The sequence below is a fragment of the Anarhichas minor genome, unplaced genomic scaffold (genome assembly GCF_050575085.1).
Source record: "Anarhichas minor isolate MPS153535 unplaced genomic scaffold, ASM5057508v1 ptg000032l, whole genome shotgun sequence".
In the NCBI taxonomy this organism is placed as follows: domain Eukaryota; kingdom Metazoa; phylum Chordata; class Actinopteri; order Perciformes; family Anarhichadidae; genus Anarhichas; species Anarhichas minor.
In genome coordinates this window covers 888,542-909,452 of record NW_027466478.1, presented here as the reverse complement: position 1 = coordinate 909,452, position 20,911 = coordinate 888,542, and the positions used below count along the sequence as shown (strand labels likewise).

Below are 20,911 nucleotides of genomic sequence, written 5' to 3'. Positions count from 1 at the left end.
TATAGAGTATTGCAAAACGTATTAACTACTCAGTATCAGTATTTTTTTTTTTTATATAACAATCAAATGTGTCCAAAGCCCAAAGAGTGGAAAGCTGACATTGACTGTGTATATACTGTATATATATATATATATATATATATATTTTATTTTTTTTTCATTTTACAGTTGTTTTCCAACAAACTCCACATTTACTACAAATCACATTTCTTACTAGTGTTTCATAGTTGTTTAAACTGATGAATGTGTGTTCCAGCCTTTCTTTTATGCACATTTTGAAATATCGCTTTACAGAAGAAAACGGCAAAATTCGATAAAACTCTCGACCTCTCTCATTTTTTCTCTCGTAGATGGTTAGATGGCCGATGTGACTTGCTGTTGTTTCTGGTTTGCTTCTTTTACTCTGTTTACTGGCAGAATAGAGCCATGTGTAGCCTGGAGCGCCAACGTCTTAAGCCGAGTTAATTCCCTCCAAACCAGTTGATAGAAACATGCCTTATTTGCATTTCCTTTCATGCAACATTTCTAAAGTTTGCTTAAAATTACTTTTACAATAGAATGGAAACATGACTACTGAATTGGATTAATCAAGTTTCAAGTATGTGCTAGTTCATTGTAATGCTCGAGGTTAAGTCATTCGCAAAGACTGGGATTTTATTTCATTTATTCCATAGTCTTCTATTTTACATTATTATCTACAGTTTACCTCCGAGCCACACGGGGGAGCCTGAATGTTCGTTATGATGTGATAATTGTAGCTAATTACAACATTGAATATAATAAGGAAGGCTAGCGGACATTCAGGTTATTTAACTGTTGAGAGGAAATAAAACAAATGAGACAGCTTGTGAATTCCTCCTAAAAAAAAGTGTATAATATGTGTATGTATGTTTTCAATAAAACATGCATGACAGGAAGTTATGATTCATCAAATGTGTATCTCTTCTAAATGGCTGGTTCACCTCTTCAAGATCATTTAAGGTGATGTGGAAATGATGGAAATAAAAAAATAAAAAAATGATCGGGGATGTTCATTCACACACATATTTGCTCTTCTCACAACTTACAGAGGCCTGTTGTGAAGTGGGTTGCCATGCTTTGTCATTTTAAAAAAGTAGGAACAAGTTTGGGATACACTGGACTAGAACGTGTAGAAACACTGATATGATCTGCATGTATCACTGGTGTGTGCATGTGCTTCATTGTGCTTGATAGAGTCCATCTAACACTCTCTTACTGTATGCATTCTGTCAGTGGATGGCAAGTGGCAGCCGTGGACTTTGTGGTCGGGCTGCTCTAAAACCTGTGGAGGGGGGAGCCAGCAGAGAAACAGGATTTGTTATGGGCCCTTTTTTGAAGGGCAGGCCTGTCCTGGAGAGCAAGAAGAGGGCCGGGGCTGTAATGAAAAGAGATGCCCAGGTGAGTGGAAGGGAACATAGTTGGCTTTGTCAGCAGGATTTTCATCAGGGATGGAGTCACTTAGACATGTTTGACCCCTACCTTGACAAATTGTACATGATTATACATTACATGACACTCATTTATTCTCCTTCTGTGAACAGAACCTCATGAAATATGTGGCGAGGACAACTTCTCCAATGTCGTATGGAAGATGACCCCATCTGGGGATACAGCAGCAGTACGCTGTCCTCCCAACGCCATGGGTGAGCTCACACCTCAGTGCCCGTAAGACGGGAACATCCACTGGTAGTTTTAGGAGTTGGATTAGAGACACACTTTGGTGACATGGATCCTCTGTGTCCTCACACAGGGCTTATCCTGCGCCGCTGCACCCTGGACGAAGAGGGCGTCGCCTACTGGGAGAATCCCACCTATATGAAGTGCATTTCCAACGACTATCGCAGTATACAAACTTTGGTGAGCATCAAAATGTTATTCTTTTTACACTCCTGGTATCAAAATAACCATACATAGACACTAATGATGATCAAATGTACCTGTCAGGACACAAAGGTGTGAATTTTATTTCATTTCAGGATATTGAGTCGAAAGCGTTGATCGCATACTGTGAAAACTAACAGAATCCGCTTTCTCCGCTAGACTCGGGAACACTTGTCCAAAGCACAGCGCGGCCTTGTGGGAGATGGCGTTTCGGAGGTGATGACCAAGCTGAAGGTGACATCCAGCGACGGGACCAGCTACAGCGGGGACCTGCTGGCCATCGTGGACGTGCTGAAGAACATGACAGAGATCTTCAGGAGGGCATACTACAGTCCCAGCAGTGCAGACATGAGGGTGAATTGACATATTGGTTTACTGGTAGTGTGCTGTTGTTTGTAATGCAGCTTGGGGGGGTTAAAGCCGAGTGCGTAAGTCGATGCACCGATCCGATCACGTTCTCATATAACTTATCAGCTCATTTATAGCTCATTCGCTGTTCGATCCTTACATTCTGCCATCTTGCTTCTTTCTAATCTCTTTTGAGAGAAACTGCCAATCAGGCAGATGCGAGCGGACAGTGTAGCCAACAATTTAAAATGTAAAATCAAAAAAAAGTTATTTGGCATCCATTGTTTTTATTAGGCACATGAATACACTTCCCATAATGCAATTCCATACTGTCTTTGGTTGCCTTGAATGGTAAACACCCATGTCTTAAGCCCCTTAACTGGACACAAACACCACTAACATCTGACTTTTGTCCCCAGTGGGAAAGTTTACGATCAGCATGCATTCCCACGGCAGTGATGGAAACATGACAACCAGGTGGAAATGCTCATTTCTGCCCCTTTTCTGGCGCAAAGCTGTGTGACGCTTTGACGTGAAGTGAATATGTAATACATTAAATTGTCAGGAGTTTGGACATTTATTAAGGTATAAAAAATGCAATTAATATGCTCTCCTCAAAGCCACCAGACTCCATTCAGAAAAAAGGCATTTTATCTCGCTGATTCTCTAGACGCACTTCGTTCAACCTCAACAGAGGTTAGTTGTCAGTTATAATCATCAAAATTAAAAGAAATAAACATTTGAAATATATCAGTCTGTGTAATGAATGAATATAATAGACAAGTTTCACTTTTTGAATGGAATTAGTGAAATAAATCAACTTTTTGATGATATTCTAATTATATGACCAGCACCTGTATATGCTCATATTTCTGCAAAATAATTGCTGAAGTTTGAAGCTGTAGTGTGTGTGTGTGTTTATCTATATTTATTTAAGTATACTGTAAACTGTTAACAGTTAATATATTGTTCATAGTTTGAAGTTAAAAAGTTTGAAGCTGTAGTTTGAAGCCAAGTGTTTTGTATTTATTTATATTTATAGTATACTTTAACAGTTAATATATTGTTCAATTTCAAGAAAAAAGTATCGGTTCAGGCACCGTTTAGGCACCGGTATCGTTTTAAAAGTATCGTTTTAGCACCGGTATCGGAAAAAACCCAAACGATACCCAACCCTAATCATCCTGTAACTACTTCCTCTACTCCTGACTTCAGAATGGAAAGCTAACAGTGTGACGTCATGTCAAACATCTTCTCTTTGTCTTTCCAGAACTTTGTGCAGTCAGTCAGCAATCTGTTGATGGAAGAGAACAGGGAGAGATGGGAGGAAGCACAACTGGTTAGTACCGCCCTCTCTTTGTACAATAAAACGGGATTTACATAGTCACCTCGTCTGTAATTACATCTCCAGTAGAACGGTAATAATAACAACCCTGGAGCTGCAGAATTGACGAGTTGGACACTGTGACAAAGACACAGGTGGACCAACAGCCCACCTGTACCTCTTCAGGCTGACAGAGGTAGAGGAGGAGGAGAGCTGCTGAAGGACAGAAATATCTATAGCTAATGAGTAGCCGAGTCAAAGCACACACCCACTCATCCATCTGCTGCACTCGTCTAAGCTTCCATTCAGCCGTCCAGCTGTCCGTGCTTTTCTCAGCATGCAGGCGCCAGAACAACGACAAACAAACCCACCTGGGCTCCTCAGAACAAGCGCGCCGTCTTAAAATGCAAACAACATGCTTTGTGTACAAGAAGTAGTTCCTTCACTATGAAAGGATTATATGTAGGATATTATTATTATCAACTTCAACTGTGGCAAGCCAAGAACTTTTCACTTTCAGGAAGAGCTTCTCTTATTTACAGTCACATGACTAAAATACAAAGGATCATGGCTGACCATTTCTTAGCGTGGCTGCTATATTTTTCTAACATGTAGCAGCCAGAGGTTTCCATTGTAGTATCTTCAGTAAAATCATTAGTAACTTGCAGTGACTTGAACGTTGGGACAGGGGATTTCCCCCAGTGGGCACCATGTCTGCTTTTAATGTTAGATTTGAAGAAGAAAAGTGTTTTATCAGAAAAGCCAAGCACTCAGTCTTCAGACCTTTATCGGGGCCAAAAGATGGATTATTAACCAGGTATATCTGCCTTCATGGGACCCAGAACCACAAAGGGGGGGTCAGAATTACACTCAGTTTCAGATTGATTTCTTACTTTTACACAACTACAACAGATGTTTAATCTTAAAGGGGAACACCACCTAAATGAAGAATGAAGAGTTATTTCTAGGCCCGAGGCAAGTTCAATCGAGATCTCTCTCTCTCTCTCTCTCTCTCTGTGCTGCCCGCCGGCTGCTAACAGCTAACGTTAACTCTCCTCTTGTTTTAAAACGTTAAACGAATCGGTTTTGATTTCCAAGTAAAAAATGTTCCACTTTTTTACCATCAAAACCATAATTACTTGAAAGTGTAATAAAGTGACTGTGCTTATCATTTACTCATCATTTAGTGTCAATGTACACTTAAAGCTGAGGTGGAGAAAGGACAGGGCGTGGGCCAGCTGCCTGCTTTTAAATGGCTTGCTGTGAATAAGTCTTAATAAATTGCACTGTATGTACGTTGCACATCAGAGTTTAAACACTAGATGTCGACTCATTTTAGTGAAAGTATCTTACTACTTGGGACAGAAATATTTGATCATTTCTGCCCAGTTCTGTTTGTTACATCTTAATATTAATATTAGACTCACACACTTCCACATGTGATTTTGTACATAAGATTTGCATCTTATGTTTACATTTGTGTTGTAATATCTTAAGTGGGCCCTGAGGCCATGTACAGAAACCAATATTTGTGGTTTGGGTTGTCTGGTCTAAACTAAACACAGATCTTCTTACAGTGTAACTGGTAGAAAACTGGACATTTACTACTGTTTGTCCCGTGACTTCTTATACAGTGGGTACGGAAAGTATTCAGACCCCTTTAAAGTTTTCACTCTTTGTTTCATTGCAGCCATTTGCTAAAATCAAAAAAGTTCATTTTATTTCTCATTAATGTACACTCAGCACCCCATCTTGACAGAAAAAAACAGAAATGTAGAAATTTTTGCAAATTTATTAAAAAAGAAAAACTGAAATATCACATGGTCATAAGTATTCAGACCCTTTGCTGTGACACTCATATTTAACTCACATGCTGTCCATTTCTTCTGATCCTCCTTGAGATGGTTCTACTCCTTCATTGGAGTCCAGCTGTGTTGAATTAAACTGATTGGACTTGATTCGGAAAGGCACACACCTGTCTATATAAGACCTTACAGCTCACAGTGCATGTCAGAGCAAATGAGAATCATGAGGTCGAAGGAACTGCCCAAGGAGCTCAGAGACAGAATTGTGGCAAGGCACAGATCTGGCCAAGGTTACAAAAGAATTTCTGCAGCACTCAAGGTTCCTAAGAGCACAGTGGCCTCCATAATCCTTAAATGGAAGAAGTTTGGGACGACCAGAACTCTTCCTAGACCTGGCCGTCCAGCCAAACTGAGCAATCGTGGAAGAAGAGCCTTGGTGAGAGAGGTAAAGAAGAACCCAAAGATCACTGTGGCTGAGCTCCAGAGATGCAGTAGGGAGATGGGAGAAAGTTCCACAAAGTCAACTATCACTGCAGCCCTCCACCAGTCGGGGCTTTATGGCAGAGTGGCCCGACGGAAGCCTCTCCTCAGTGCAAGACATATGAAAGCCCGCATAGAGTTTGCCAAAAAACACATGAAGGGCTCCCAGACTATGAGAAATAAGATTCTCTGGTCTGATGAGACCAAGATTGAACTTTTTGGCATTAATTCTAAGCGGTATGTGTGGAGAAAACCAGGCACTCATCACCTGCCCAATACAATCCCAACAGTGAAACATGGTGGTGGCAGCATCATGCTATGGGGGTGTTTTTCAGCTGCAGGGACAGGACGACTGGTTGCAATTGAAGGAAAGATGAATGCGGCCAAGTACAGAGATATCCTGGAAGAAAACCTCAAAAAACCTTCAAAAAGTTTGGCCAGCCCTGCTTTAAAGCAAACACTTCTTGTTTTAACTGAACCTACACACTTGAACTTGCTTCACTCTGCGAATGCAGCTGATCAATTTGAGGTGTACTCGCTATTGTCGAATAATGCTGTCATGGAGGAGGACAACAGTCTTCACATTATTCAGGTCCACAGCGCTCGTTATGTGTTGCTCACTCCTCTCAGAGTTTCAGAGTGCATCCCCAGAGTTCTAAAACAGAGACAGAGTTAATTGCATATACTGTCGGCATCCAAATGAAGAGTTGACTGTGATGCACCAAATGTAATATTAATGTTGGTCGTAGCTGTGCAGAACAGGAGAAATGGTTGCACTCAACTGGTATGACAATGTTTGCCACAAATACAGATTTTCTATAAAAAGCCATAATTTTGTGTGTCATACATAAATATATATATACACACACACACAGTATTGTATTCACCTGGCATCCATAATCCTTTTTGTTCATTCTACTTTCATGTGTCTCTGTTTTCTCAGCTGGGGCCAAACATCAAAGAGCTGTTTCGTCTGTTGGAGGACTTTGTGGATGTCATTGGCCTGAGGATGAAAGACTTTCAAGACATGTATGAAGTCACCGATAACCTAGGTCAGCCTTATCTCCCTCCAGGGGATCTCCACAGCTATCTCTGCTTCGCAAAACAAATACTCTTATCACAGCTTTGTATTTCTCTGAAGATGAATCTTCATATCTCCAATAGCGACACAAAAAAGAGAGGACAGGGTAGGGTGACCCGTCGGTGACTCTCAAGTTTAGCTATATCTTAGTATAGATAAAGTACAATACCGACAAAGGGAATCATTAGTGATAGTTTGCTACATAGGCTCACCTTTCTTATCCCAATTTGATATATTTTAGTTATATTTGTGTTGTTTTATTTCCAGATATTTTTTTTCAACTGCATCGGTATCTTTGCTGGTTGAGTCACATTAACTGTAGAATATCTTCCTTTATTTGGTCGTGAATGACAACACAAGGGTAACAAATCTTCAGAAGTTGGAACATAATTTCAGTGTGTTTGACAGCCTCCACTTTAATTCAGTGTCTAGAAATACAATAGATGCCCAACTTTACAGAAATACATGAAATGACCATAACTTGCTACCAGCGCACTACGTGATGTTGGCACGGAATGTGTTCAAATTGAGTGCAAGCACCACAGAAACAATGCTAATGGGAAGTCAATTATTTTCATGATGGACACACAAATTCCCAGGTTCAAAAGTAATATTAATCAAACTCCACATAGGGAGGTCCGGATGGATGGATGTGTCAAACACGAGACTTTCACCTTGGAGACCGATGTCTGTGTCTTGTATAATGTCAACATGGCGTCATTTTAGCTTATGTAGGCTACATACGGAGTTATGTAACAAATGCAAATATTTGAACCCTAAACATGATGTTTACTATCCTAAACCTAACAACATAGTTTTGTTAAATCTTAAATCTAAAGTTAAATTGTTTAACCTATCAAGGTAGTTTTGTTGAATGTTGTCTAGATTTTAGGAAGCTAGTCTTTAGTCATGGAGGCTCTGTGTTGACAATGTCTGGACCTGGATTGGTCAGACTGGGTCCTACTTTGGGTCCTTCCTCTGTTTGGGATTTGCCCATCGTCCTTTGTTATGAATTCAGCTAATTTAATATTATTGTAATGAGGCATGGCACAATCTCTAAAGCATTCTATTTCTGTATCCGCACCAAGAGGACGAACCCATGAATATAAGCACTCTCCAGGGCCGCAGGTCCAGCAAATCCACATTCATAACTACCTGCTGCCTCCTTCCAATTCCCAGTGACTATAAACACTCTACTTTTTCTCAAATAGGGGGAAAGAAATGTAGTGTAGTCATCACAGAGACTCTGCTGCTCTCTGTGACCTCCAGATAAAACCGAGGCAGAGCTTGAGTTTAGTCAAGGGAGAGTATGTGGGAATTGGGGCCAGATGAGAGGTCCTGTTTATAGCGGTGCCACCTCGCTGTCTAGAGCCAAATAGCTGCCCACACCAGCAGCGTACCTCCCCCGGGGCAGCTGACCTCCTCTTCCCTCCCACACCTCTAGCATGAGCAAGGCTGCACACATCATCTGCACACATCTAGTTAGATCAGATCTTCTTTCTCCAAACTTATCAAAGTAGTCTGTTGTATAGGATGAGGGAATTCATCCGACTCAAACTTCATCATACTAAGTAGGTATTTTGAATTTTTGTTATTCTATTTTGACTATTTAGCTTTTCTTTAAATTAAACATTTCAATTTTTTGTTTATTTAGGAAATCAAATAGATAATAATAAATAATTAAATAATCTTTTCAGATTTGTTACTTCTCTTTGAAGGTGAACTACTTCGTGGGCATAGAATATAAAATAACCTATAACAGCGCACACATTGGCAGCGGATCACGAGCATCAAAACACCTGCATCCATCATCATCTTTGTCAGCTCACGTGCATGTTATTTGCAGTCAACAATCACTGAACACTAAAACAAATTTAAACAATTTAAACAAATTGTTGGCGTATGAACTGTTATGCGTATGAAATGGGCGATTGTGGCTAAGTGGATAGCAGGGCCGTCTTTCAATCAGAGGGTCGGCGGTTCGAACCCCGGCTCCGGCTCTGCTAGTCGCATATGTCGATGTGTCCTTGAGCAAGACACTTAACCCCAAAATTGCTCCCGGAGTTGTGCCTACGGTGTAGAAATGTGATAGACTCTGAATTGTAAGTCACTTTGGATAAAAGCGTCTGCTAAATGACTGTAATGTAATGTTATGCACAATATCTACTGATATGATTAGGGCTTTAAGATGGGTCCTGTGTTATTGTCTGACGTGGAGGCCTCGTCTTCAGGAGGGTAGAAATCCAGTTTTAACACCCTCATTATATCAGTTCTGTGCTTACATTTTATGCATTCTTTAATGTCTTTTAATTACACTACCACGCAGCTGACCTGGGGCCAGGTATAACGCTAGTGTGGAAGAACAGAACACTGGATAGAAAAAAGTTGGCTTCTAGGGGCCCAGCAGCTAATCTTTACCCTGGGGCCCTTTAGCAGGTTCATCTGGCCATGCTGACATTATAACAGATACACTTGATTAACACTTGATTAACATTTTTCTCTTTGCAGAACTTTTAAATATATTATCTTCCATATGAATGTGAAAACAGGACTTGTGTTTATTCAGTTCAAAAGGAGGACCAAGGCAGGTAAAGGAACAAAAGGCTTTAGTAACAAATAGCCAATCCCTAAAGACAAAAACAGGCAGGACACAAAAACCAAGCAATAGACTGAGGCAAATCCAAGTACAAGGAATTAAACTAAACTGGTGCCATACCGAGGAAGACGTGCAGGAATATTGACAACGGACACAAGCAACCAACGGAAGAAAGAGGGAAAAGACAGAATAATACACAAGAGACCAATTAACTAATGAAACACAAGTGTTGGGAATAACATACGTTAATAACATACACGGGGCACCAATATGTTGGGAACGTAGAGGAGCGTGTTTGGGTTATCAGCATCTAAGAAACTAAATTCTTGACATCAATAGAATTATTAATGTCAGTAACAATTATTAATGATTATTAATAACGGGGCACCACCCTGCGAACAGGGACCAATAACCAAACGATAAACTAAGTCTCATAATTAGTGTTCACTCACAATGTCAATAGTCTGAGTTATATTACACATTCAGAGTGAAAGTGAAGGTTTAAGTTCGAGCACAGACCACATATACAGCTATTATTACAATACATGCACAAAGTAATCACAGACAGCTGCTCTTTAAAATATAACAGTTTATTATGTTCTAATACTAATGATCTAGTCAACTAATATCTAAACTAACAACAACTATACATTTCTGACTATGGACAAGAGGGGGGGGGGGGGGGGGGAGTGTGTGTGTGTGTGTACATGTAGTGCGTATGTGAGTGTGCGTATGTGTGCGTAGGGGGAGGAGCGAGGGAACAGCTCAGCGACGTATGACGTAGTTGTAACGTAGTGACGTCTCTCATGCGCGAGACTCAAAATGGCGGATAGCCCACAGGAGACCCGGCGTCTATATGTGCCGGTAGCCGTTTAGCACGTAGCTACATTAGCTCAAAGCTGTGTGTGTGTGTGTGTGTGTGTGTGTGTGTGTGTGTGTGTGTGTGTGTGTGTGTGTGTGTGTGTGTGTGTGTGTGTGTGTGTGTGTGTGTGTGTGTGTGTGTGTGTGTGTGTGTGTGTGGATTAGTAAAAGAGAAGGGAAAGGAACAAAAGAAAATGAAATAAAACAAAGATTGAGACCCTCCGCGTCGCGCTGGAGTTCGGTAAACTGTTCTCCCAGCCAGAGGAGCAAGAACCGGGCTCTTTGTCACAGACGCGGTTCCGACCTCTGACCTGAGACGCAGTCCCCGACCTCACTGCGGCAGTCTCGACACGAATCACAGTAGCATGGAATACACGGTAACTTCTACACAACACTAGCAATTTCAGGGGCCAGTGTCGGTGATCATAAAGCATACACCACGTTATAAAAATGAACAGTACTTTAAGCACACAAACAAGATAAAATAAACACAAATTAAACTCTCTCTAACTCTGCCCAGAATCTATTTCGCCTTACGGTACGATGCGATCGTGTTGATTGAGGGGGGTTCTTCTGAGCTTCGGTGGGCTCAGGCAGCACGGCTGCGGGCCGCGGGAGGTGTTCTCTCGGTGGGAGAGAATCACTTCGTCTGGATAAGGGACGTTCGCGTCCTTATGACCGGAGCGAGCGAGGCACTTGGTGGACAGTGGAGAGTGGAAGTTCTCTCTCTCTCTTTCTGAAGAAGTCTTGCTTCTTCACTTCTGCAGGAATAGAAGGGTTCGCTTCGTGGATACGAACGAAGATAAAATAGACAGTTTGGTGAATTCGGCCAGCGAATATAAACTGTTAAACTTTCCCTTTTTGGTTAAAAAGGGAAACAACGTTGGTGTGCTCCCTAGCTCGACGGAGGTCGAAGGGAAAAAGCATTGAGGTGGGGGTTGCTGGTTGTTTTGTAGAACGGTGGCTGAACCACAGGGGTCCTGGGGTGTCTTGGCTCTCGGCCAATTAGATTGCAGCTCTGCTTTCAGGTAACTTCAGGAACACATAGTTTTTGGGGGGGAGAAAACTCACACCCTAATGTGAATTTCTTCAGAGTTGGGGGTTTGGTGCTCATCAAACTACAATCAGGATGAAACCTTTGCTTGCAAAAGGGAAGGCCTGACTCTCTTTGTTCCACAGCACATGTCGAAGCCATATAGTCAGATTCCAACACAAGTATGATATGAAACAGGTGGGAGAAGACCAAGGTAGGCTGCACAACAAAACAATTCACGTGAGGAGAGTGAACTTTCAAAATAAAACAGGAAACAAAATCCCAGGACCGTGACATGGGACCACTGGTCAGGTCAAGTTGATTTAATCTATACAGTCTTTACAGCATATGGGTTATGCCTGAAATAAGGACTATGTAACAAACGTTTAAGAGATTTTAGGGTGTTGGTCTACGCTAAGTGGGCCTGTAGAGACCCCTCTGCATTGTGAAGCTTCCAAAGGAAAAATACCATCGTCGAGTCGAGGGAACCAGTCTGTGTCAAGTGAACCACTGCGATGCTAATCATCTCTGCAGCACGCTAACCCCAGGACTGTTATCAGATTATGATTCAAAGGTTGTAAGATTGTGATTGGTGCACAGACACTTGTTTCCAGATGATCTCCGCCCACTTTAGACCAGAGAAAAACACATCTCTCATGTGAAATCACTAACTAACTCTGGCAGAACATTTTGTGTTCACCTGATGCCCATGAATTATAGGAAGAAGCTGATTGAGGAAAAACATTTTCAGGGCTTTTGGTAGGTCGGTAAAATATAGAGCAAAGATCAGTTGCAGTGTTGACAGCAGTAGAATATTGCAAATATGGAGAAAGATAATGTAAATATTGATTAAAGTAGGCGTATTAAGTGAGTTTCAGTCGTCCTTTTTCTATGTTACAGTTTTGAGCGTCCACAAGCGTCCGGTGGTGGGTCACGCAGACATCAGCTTCCCCATGAAGGGCTGGAGGGGCATGGTGGACTGGGCCCGCAGCTCTGAGGACAGAGTCACCATCCCCAAGAACATCCTGTCTACTGGCAAGCCAGGTGAGAGCTGTGACACACCTCTGAAACACATCTCACCTATTCATCCCACTGAGACACTCCTGTGGACACTCATGTAACATCTGACAAAAATGATGAGTCTCTTGGATTATTTATAAATGTGTCCTTTGAGAGCAAAACATGTTCCCAGGAATACTGATTACAGCCGGCCTGTCAACCTTCTGGTTCTGGATTCAAAATGTGTGCACTTGTGTGTGTGTGTGTGTGTGTGTGTGTGTGTGTGTGTGTGTGTGTGTGTGTGTGTGTGTGTGTGTGTGTGTGTGTGTGTGTGTGTGTGTGTGTGTGTGTGTGTGTGTGTGTGTGTGTGTGTGTGTGTGTGTGTGAGAGAGAGAGAGAGAGAGACGGGGCAGTCAAGAAAGAAAAAAGCAGAAATAGTGAACAGGAGTTGATTCATAAAACAGTGTTTACTGACATAAATCTGCAAAGCAAAGCGCCCCGCTCAGACAAAGGCACGCAGAGATGCTGTATTTAATGTTGAGAATAAAACACGCAGGAGAATAACATCATTTTTCATCACGCACTGCTCAGCAGCTTTACAACGAAAAAGGCACGTGGTCTTCCATGAGGCCAGAGTTTGTTTCATAAATTGTTAATACAAAGCCCATCTGCCTTCATAATGTGCTGGCGCTGAATTGCAAACGGGAGCATTTCCATACTTATGTGTTGCTTACAGACAAAGTGAATCACACAACTCTGTGGTCCTACAGCAGGGGCGAACTGAGGAGAACGAGAATGTGTCTGAAAATGTTTCAAGTATAAGGATTTACCGCTCTCTTCCATTTCGTGTCATTGTAAATTGAATATATAGGATTTATTTTAATCACACTCTGGAAACCAGTGCTTAATTGACACTTGAGAGCTCCTTCAAAACCTCAGCAGCAACAACAGTCTCTGGAAATATCTTTGATGATTTATCACTTGGAACAATCACTAAAAAGCTTACGATGTCCAGCCGTATTCATAGTTACAACTGAAAAACATTTATTCACAAATATGAATACAGAAATAAACAAATACTGTTGTGGTGTTTCCCCTTATAGTCCGCGGTTGTTTCTGGCAAGGCTTTCTTTTATTGGTGGCACTGTTGCAAATGTTCCATATAGTGCAAATGCACTCAGCTGCAAAGCTTACTGTTTGCGCTGTAATATCTTCAGCAATGTTTTGGCAATATCCTTTGTGACGGGGCAGGTAGCGGTTGCAAGTGAAGCGCAATTCACGGTGCCCTTATCCATTCTTTGTGAATTTGCCTATCAGTGTTCTCTTTATTAGGTACACCGAGCAGTCTAATGCGATCCAACACAGTGCTTCTGTCATAAAGATTACTTTTATGATGCTGGAAACATTCAGTTTTTGTTCACCCTGTTATAAAGGTTAATCAAATTGTATGTTCCAGCACATAATTAGTGATGGTCTTGCAGTGGACTGCATTAAACTCAGAGGTGTTGTATGTATATATACTGTATGTGTGTCAACGGGAAGGACAACGCATTGGAAACACCTCTCAGCATAATGCAGTCCAGTACCGCATCACCTCTGACTATGACCTCATTAATAAACATCATTGAACTGACACATATCCGACTATTGTCCCCAGAAGCTGAGCATTATAAACGTTATGAAGGTAGAACAGATGACTGATTGTATGTGTGTAAAACAAACAATAGAGAATACTGAAAGAACAATAGTACATTTAAATAAATTCATATTTTATTTGCACAGGCCAGATACTTTGTCTATAGAGAGGATATATGCCTGTGTGTGGTCGCTGCAGAACTTTCCCTCAAGCATTGGTACACCTTTACAACATTGTTTCTCACTCATGTTTAGCTGTATGTAGCCACGTAGCTTCCTTTTAATGGCAAGGTTCTGAGATATCAGTCTGTTTTCACCCTTCCAATATGATGGAGTTTAGTTTCTGGAGCGCAAATAACCGACATACCACATTTAGCCAGATAACATGGACAGCTTTCATTGGACCACTTCCTACCAAAGAAACATTCCCTATTAAATCTGTGGCATGCTGCAGTTTATCCCGGTACGTGCAGTGGCAGCAGGTTAGGCAACGTAGGAGCATTCCACCAGCTTGTCCTGGGAAATCCCTAGACGTTCCACAGGCCAGATGGAATACACAGTGTAATCTCGCCATAGTGTTCCGGGTCTGCCCTAAGGTCTTCTCCCAGGTGGACGTGCCCAGAACAGCTCCAAAGGCAGGGGGGTGCATGACGCGTTCTTATCAGATGCCCAGAGAGTGTCTCTCAGGGTGAGCCGAGCCGTCCTGAAAATGAAACTCATTTCAGCCGCTTGTATCCGAAGCCGTATTTCGATCACTCTCTCAAGCTTGTGGCCATTGGTGAGGGCAGGGATGTAGATTAAGGGCTAAATCCAGAGCTTTACCTTCAGGCTCAGCTCCTTCTTCATCACAACACTCTGGTACAAACGCCTGGATTACAGCTGCCTATATGCTACAGTTAGTTCTTAAATGGTATTTTTCACAATTATTCTTAAATCATACTTCCATTCACATTCACATATATGAGTGGAGGCTGAAGTCCAAGGAGGATGGTCGTGTAATGCCCTCAGATTCAATGCTGGAGAGAAAGAGTTCATGGCATGAAGTTATATTTAAAACATCTTTTATCCAACTTAATTTCTGATCATAACTACAAAACAGGCATTCATTTACAGAATTCAAACCCTTTAAATGCTCATTTCTTTGCAAAATGCAACTTCGGGGGTTGCAGTTCCCGACCTGTCATGGAAGCGTAACACCCAACCTCTGATTCCACCTCAGGTTAACACTGTTAGCGCTGTTAGCACTGTTAGCACCTTTAGCTGCAAGCCGCCGGCTCAGCCATCACCATGTTGAGAGCAGTTGAGATGTAATAGAAATGCTTCCAATCTCATCTATAGCACCTATAGGAATCGGAGGGTCTGTATTTTGGCTATGCAGTTTATTATAGACTTATTATAAAAGCTGATTTTGAACTTCCAAAATAACAAAAAGAAAAGAAAAGAAAAGAAAAAAGCCAAAAATGTCCCCAGTGAGGCACAAGGATTACAAATGATTACAAACTATCGGTGGTACACACACAAAAACATTGTCACTGAATATAATCTGGATTTTCTCCATCAAGTGCATTATGATGTATTAAGAGCTAGTCTTCTGTCTGCATGGCAGGTGTTAGATACACAGTCTTCAGTAGCAGTATGGGTTATTTGTCAGTCGGGATGTTTTCGACCATTAAGACAGTCCTGTACCGCTAGCATGCTAATGAGGCCGTCACTCCTAATCAGGAGTCAACAGGAGCCAATCAAGAGCAATTAGAGGCGATTCCCCCAGCTGGGAGATGTGTCTCTACGGTGGCAATGTCACACTAGCAGCCAGCCCTCTTTATGCATACAGCTTGGACCCGCTTACATGGATTAAAACGGCTCTCTGATGCCTTGTTTGCACTGATTGATTGGTTCCCTTCTCATATCTCCAGAAATGTTGTGAAATACGCATTTTTCTCAGAATAAAACAAAACAAATGGCACGCTTTGTGTGCTACAAGAGAACGGAGATGATTGTGTTTTGTCTAATGCTTCTGAAATTGTAATGAAACAGTGTTACCCAGACCAAATACAATTTGCCTCCTCTTTGCAGTGTGCAGACATGCAACCGAACAACAATCACCTTCAATTCAATTTAGTGAAAGAAAGAAAATGAATTAAACGGGATCAGCTGAAATTGCAGCTTGATTTTTATTGAAAGTCCCGGTGAAACGTACGCTGGACTGCTGGAACGAAATATTTCAGGGATTTAAATCAAATCCTTTGCTTTTGACTGCGGCGATAAAAAGGAGGCGGGCTTAGAGTATTAGAGTATGGTTCAAGTTGCAGATTGATGGACGCATGGATGTCATGATATTATTAGCACTAGCTTACGTAAGTTAACATCATATTTTGTTTTACAAGAAGAAAAGATGATTGGATTTTTATATAAAAATAGGAAGAAATATAATTTTCTTTTAATTTAAACATATATTTGTATGTGTGCACAGTATTACGGGAGATGTGATCTAAAAAGGTTAAAAAGGCTTTTTAGATCTCGACTTTAAAGTACAAAAATATAAACTGTGACTGTGAAAAAAAAGTTTTTTCTCGTAGGCCCCTAATGAACGTTTACATGCAATGAGGCACAAACACCCTCACCTTAACTTAAAGGACCGTACTGATGTGTTTGCAGTGTTCTAGCCCCGTAAACCACACGCAGGACACAACAAACACGTCTCCTGGTGAGGCTTTCTTTTCTTTTTTTACATTCATCCGTAACAGACCAGTGTTAAGTTGTGTCCATTCAATGATTTACTCAATTTTCATTTTTGCTGTTGGTATCCTTATTGTAACCTACACGTTGTGTAGACGTTAGAAAAAACAAAAAACTTCTATTTTCTCTGTTATTTTCCTCCGGTGTCTCTCCACATGGAGTCACACTCACAGAACTAGTATTAAAGGTGCCCTGTGGAGGTCCTTGCAAATAATTGTTGTGTTACTCACCAAAATGCATTGTGGTTATCTTTGAAGTCTGACATTTGTGGAGGACGTGTCCTTTCTCGTAAATCAAACATTGCTTACATCCACGTTTACCAGCTAGCAGTCTTCACAACCCTTGCTGGTGCATTGCAGCATGACTTGTGTTACTGTCACCTGTTGATCAGTAGAATAGTGCGAGACCACCCAAGTGCCTTCCCGTGCAAGTGCACTCGATAAACAAGACGGGGACCCACTCATAGAAAACACACTGAGGAGAGAAGGCTCCTCATTAAACAGGAAGCAGGACACAGCAAGGAGGCCAACAGACACCTCGTCTCCTCGGATGCTGTTTCCCTGCAATAATAAAGCAAACATATGTAATGATACAAGCCAAATGGATTTAGAGACAAAGTGTTTTATCTTCCCCTCCACATTCTGTTTTTGGTTAAAGCCTCCATTAAGAGGCAAGATACCGCAAACGCTGATGATCAAAATAATACCTGACGGGGTGGCGAGAAGCAAGTTAAATTTGCATGATGTTTACCCCGTTCTCTGCACGCGCGTAGCTGTTCGGAGATAATGCAGTATATAAGGCGGGCACGACTGCACGCTCGCTTTTTAAATGAGCTTTTCTAGTCCACTTCCTCTCACCGCTAACTGGCCAAGAGGAGACGCCGCCGCTGCGAACTGAAGCGCGTCGAAGCAGGAATTAGACCGAGCCACGTCATGCGTTTCTGACTTCCTGCTTGTGTCATGAAATGTAGCTTTGCCCGTCGCGTTACACGTGACATGTCATGTGAGTGAAGAAGCCGCATGTGCACACTCACGCACAACAAGTGCAAACAGACAGTCAGCACATACACTGAACGATCAAATGTATATGGACAGATTGTTGGCTCTGAACCGTCTCTCACAGACACATAACGTATCGAATCACTAGTTAAAGTCCCTGCAGGCTTGCTCTTGTTGGGCACAGACAATCTGGCTGAGCATATTGGATGGGCCAGCCAAAGAGTGGATGAGCAGGACACATAATACTCCATCCTCCCCACACACTCACACACACTCACACACATCTTACCCGGTTCCCCCCTGATGCCCATGGGAGCTCAGCTGTTGCCCTGGAGCTAGGCCTCTGCATGCTGCCTGGCACACTGCTTCCGTGCTCTTGTGCTGCCGATGTTGTGTTGCTGGAGCAGAAGAGCCGGATGTCTTCAGATGGCTCGGCAGATGGAGTTGTGCTTTTTTGGACTTTGACACTGCAGCCGGAAAGAGAGAGGCTTCTCGTCGCCCTGGGACTTTATCAGCCTTTATGTAGTCCGGCAATTTTTTGACAAATTTCTTCTGATGTTGGCACCACTCTGTTGCTTCAAGACTGCAGCAGGGGGAGCTCACCCACAGAGAGCTGTCGAGAGCCACAGATCAATATTATCGGATAGATGTCCCACTGTAAGTACGTATGACGTTGGATGACCTGAGGGCAAAATGATGCAGACCCATCTCTCTAACTTATTTCATGTTTGCTCCGGCCAGGAGACAAGCTTCTCCTTGCTGCTCCGCCGGCACCACGCTGCTGGAGGTCCAGGCCGTATTGCTGGGCCCGCTGGAGGGAAGGGAGGCACGGCAGAACCAGAAAAGACTGTTTATTAAAATAAGAGTTTTTCTAAAGGGACTCTGGTGCACGGAAACGCTACCACTTTTGTGAACAGGCACCACCAAAAAATCAACACGAAATGAACTTCAACTAAATGCAGACCATATACACCACACTGCAAGGCAGATCATGGTCATGTCGCCATGGTGGGCCAATGAAGCACCGCGCTCCGATCAGAGACTTCATATCCTTTTCACCGTCCTTCAGCGGGGTTGTGGATGTGATGTCGACTCAGTCGAGTCCATCTCTTTGTCCAGCACTCCCGTCCACATCAAGACACTTTCATTCTACTCGCACCACAAACCAGTGGGTCCAGCAGAGTTTAAAGTCAAACTCAATCGTGTCCTACTCCTCGTACTATGGCTGACATTTAGCCATTTGTTGCATTTGCATTCTGTAATTGCTTCTCTACATTGTACTTTTCGTTGTTACTGGTGACGTTATCACAAAGGATTTAAACTGTGCACCTTTGGATTCACAGGACAAGATGCATGCACATACAGAAGACACCAGTTGTGTGTGTATTTGGATCATGAGTTCAGTACTACCATGTGGCATGTTGACTGCCCTCTTCAGTCTTCATTAAAACAAACATGATGCCAGAATCCTCCAGGGCCACAGTTTGTTTGGCTGTGCTGTAAACCATTACTCAGGTTGATTTTTTCTGTTGTATTTCTGACAGAGTAGTTGTTCAAACTGTGTTTGGCGCCCCTAGCAGTTGATGTATGTGTGATTTTAGCCCAGCACTATACAAAGTGCCCTTTGTTAAGATCGAGAGACCCACAAACAGAGTTTATAGAAGGCAAGCCAAGGTCATTTATTTATAGAGCACTATTGATGCACAAGGCAATTTGAAGTGCTTTACAATGGAATAGAAATACATTAAACATATTCAACTTGACGTTAAAAAAAACTTTAAAACTGCATTTAAAAGACAGTAAAAATAAATAAAAGCAAATAACTATAATTAAGAATTAGGAACAAATTTAATTTTTGAAAAGCAATAAAAAAGTGTCTGTATAAAAGTGAGTGTTATGTTTGACTGCATGTATGGTCCACGTTTCCTGTCCTGCACAGTCCTATATGTCGGGCTGCACACCAACAGACCTCTCGCACATGATGAAGCTAACCACTGGTTTATTTGTTGTTGTTTTTTACTACATCTACAATCATTCCTAAACTTTGTGTGTAAATTGCTTAAGCTTAAACATGCATTAATCTTAGTTTCATATAACTGTGCCATAAATATATATATATTTTTTGCCATAACCATAATGTTTCTCTGACTTTTAAAGTTAAAACATGTTGGCACTGAAAGTAACATAACATAGAACTGTGTATAATCCAATTTTGAAGGTGTAACTTTGTTAAAATGGCGGCTTCTTCATGTTGGATGGTGTCACTACATGCATCTACCAAATCTATTTCCTCCCGCAATATGGTGACAGTTCTAAATAAGGAAATAAACTGAACCAAACAAAACATGCAGACTGTTTCGATGCAGACTTTCCGGGAATACCGAAACACAATTGTGAAACGGAATGAAAGCACAATTCGGGATACATTTTTGGGAGACCCGGCTACAAGCACACAACAGTGATTCTTAAAGGTTGTCATCAATCAACGAGCAAAAGCACTTACAACCAAGTCCTTACTTAATTCCATTATGTTCCATTGGCCCATATAATACGATTTTGAAATAGTAGTTGTTGTCATTGTTTTTGAACATAGGGTAAGAGTGAACCCATCACTGCGATTGTACAGAGCACATACTATGATGTGATGATATATGATGTCACTGTGACATCACGTTCATCCCATCTCCCTGAACACAATACCTCAGGAATGCTTTGTGACCTCAGGCAATAACTCAAGCATACAAATGAAATCAAATGATGACATTTTGCACAGACATGGATGTAAACTAAAACTTTTAGTTCAACTGTTTGGTTGAGGCATACAACCACAAGGCGTTTATTCTAGGGGGGGGGGGGGGTTCTGTCTTGTTTTATTTTTCATTTTTTAGGGAGAAGACAGTGTCAGGCTGTGGTGCTGTCGGTCACTATGGAGATTGTGTGTGTGTGTGTGTGTGTGTGTGTGTGTGTGTGTGTGTGTGTGTGTGTGTGTGACCATAAAGCAGTGTGAGAGAGTCAGCGTTTATAGCTGACTAGTCATGTAGGCCAGCTCCAGTGTAAAGAGCTCTCGGGGGCTGGAGGAGTGGAGGCAGCATGGCTGATCTGCATTCTCTTCT

At 41.9% G+C, this 20,911-nt stretch overlaps 1 protein-coding gene across 1 annotated transcript in view; it reads left to right on the top strand.

Moving 5' to 3' along the window:
- The window catches only part of adgrb1a (adhesion G protein-coupled receptor B1a), a 116,507-nt gene that overhangs the window by 38,876 nt on the left and 56,720 nt on the right, over positions 1-20,911 (top strand). Inside the window, exons 7-13 of the mRNA XM_076105404.1 lie at positions 1,255-1,419; positions 1,563-1,664; positions 1,772-1,878; positions 2,062-2,256; positions 3,521-3,589; positions 6,803-6,911; positions 12,331-12,474. Coding sequence (XP_075961519.1) covers positions 1,255-1,419; positions 1,563-1,664; positions 1,772-1,878; positions 2,062-2,256; positions 3,521-3,589; positions 6,803-6,911; positions 12,331-12,474 — 891 coding nt within the window. The remainder of the gene's footprint in view (positions 1-1,254; positions 1,420-1,562; positions 1,665-1,771; positions 1,879-2,061; positions 2,257-3,520; positions 3,590-6,802; positions 6,912-12,330; positions 12,475-20,911) is intronic.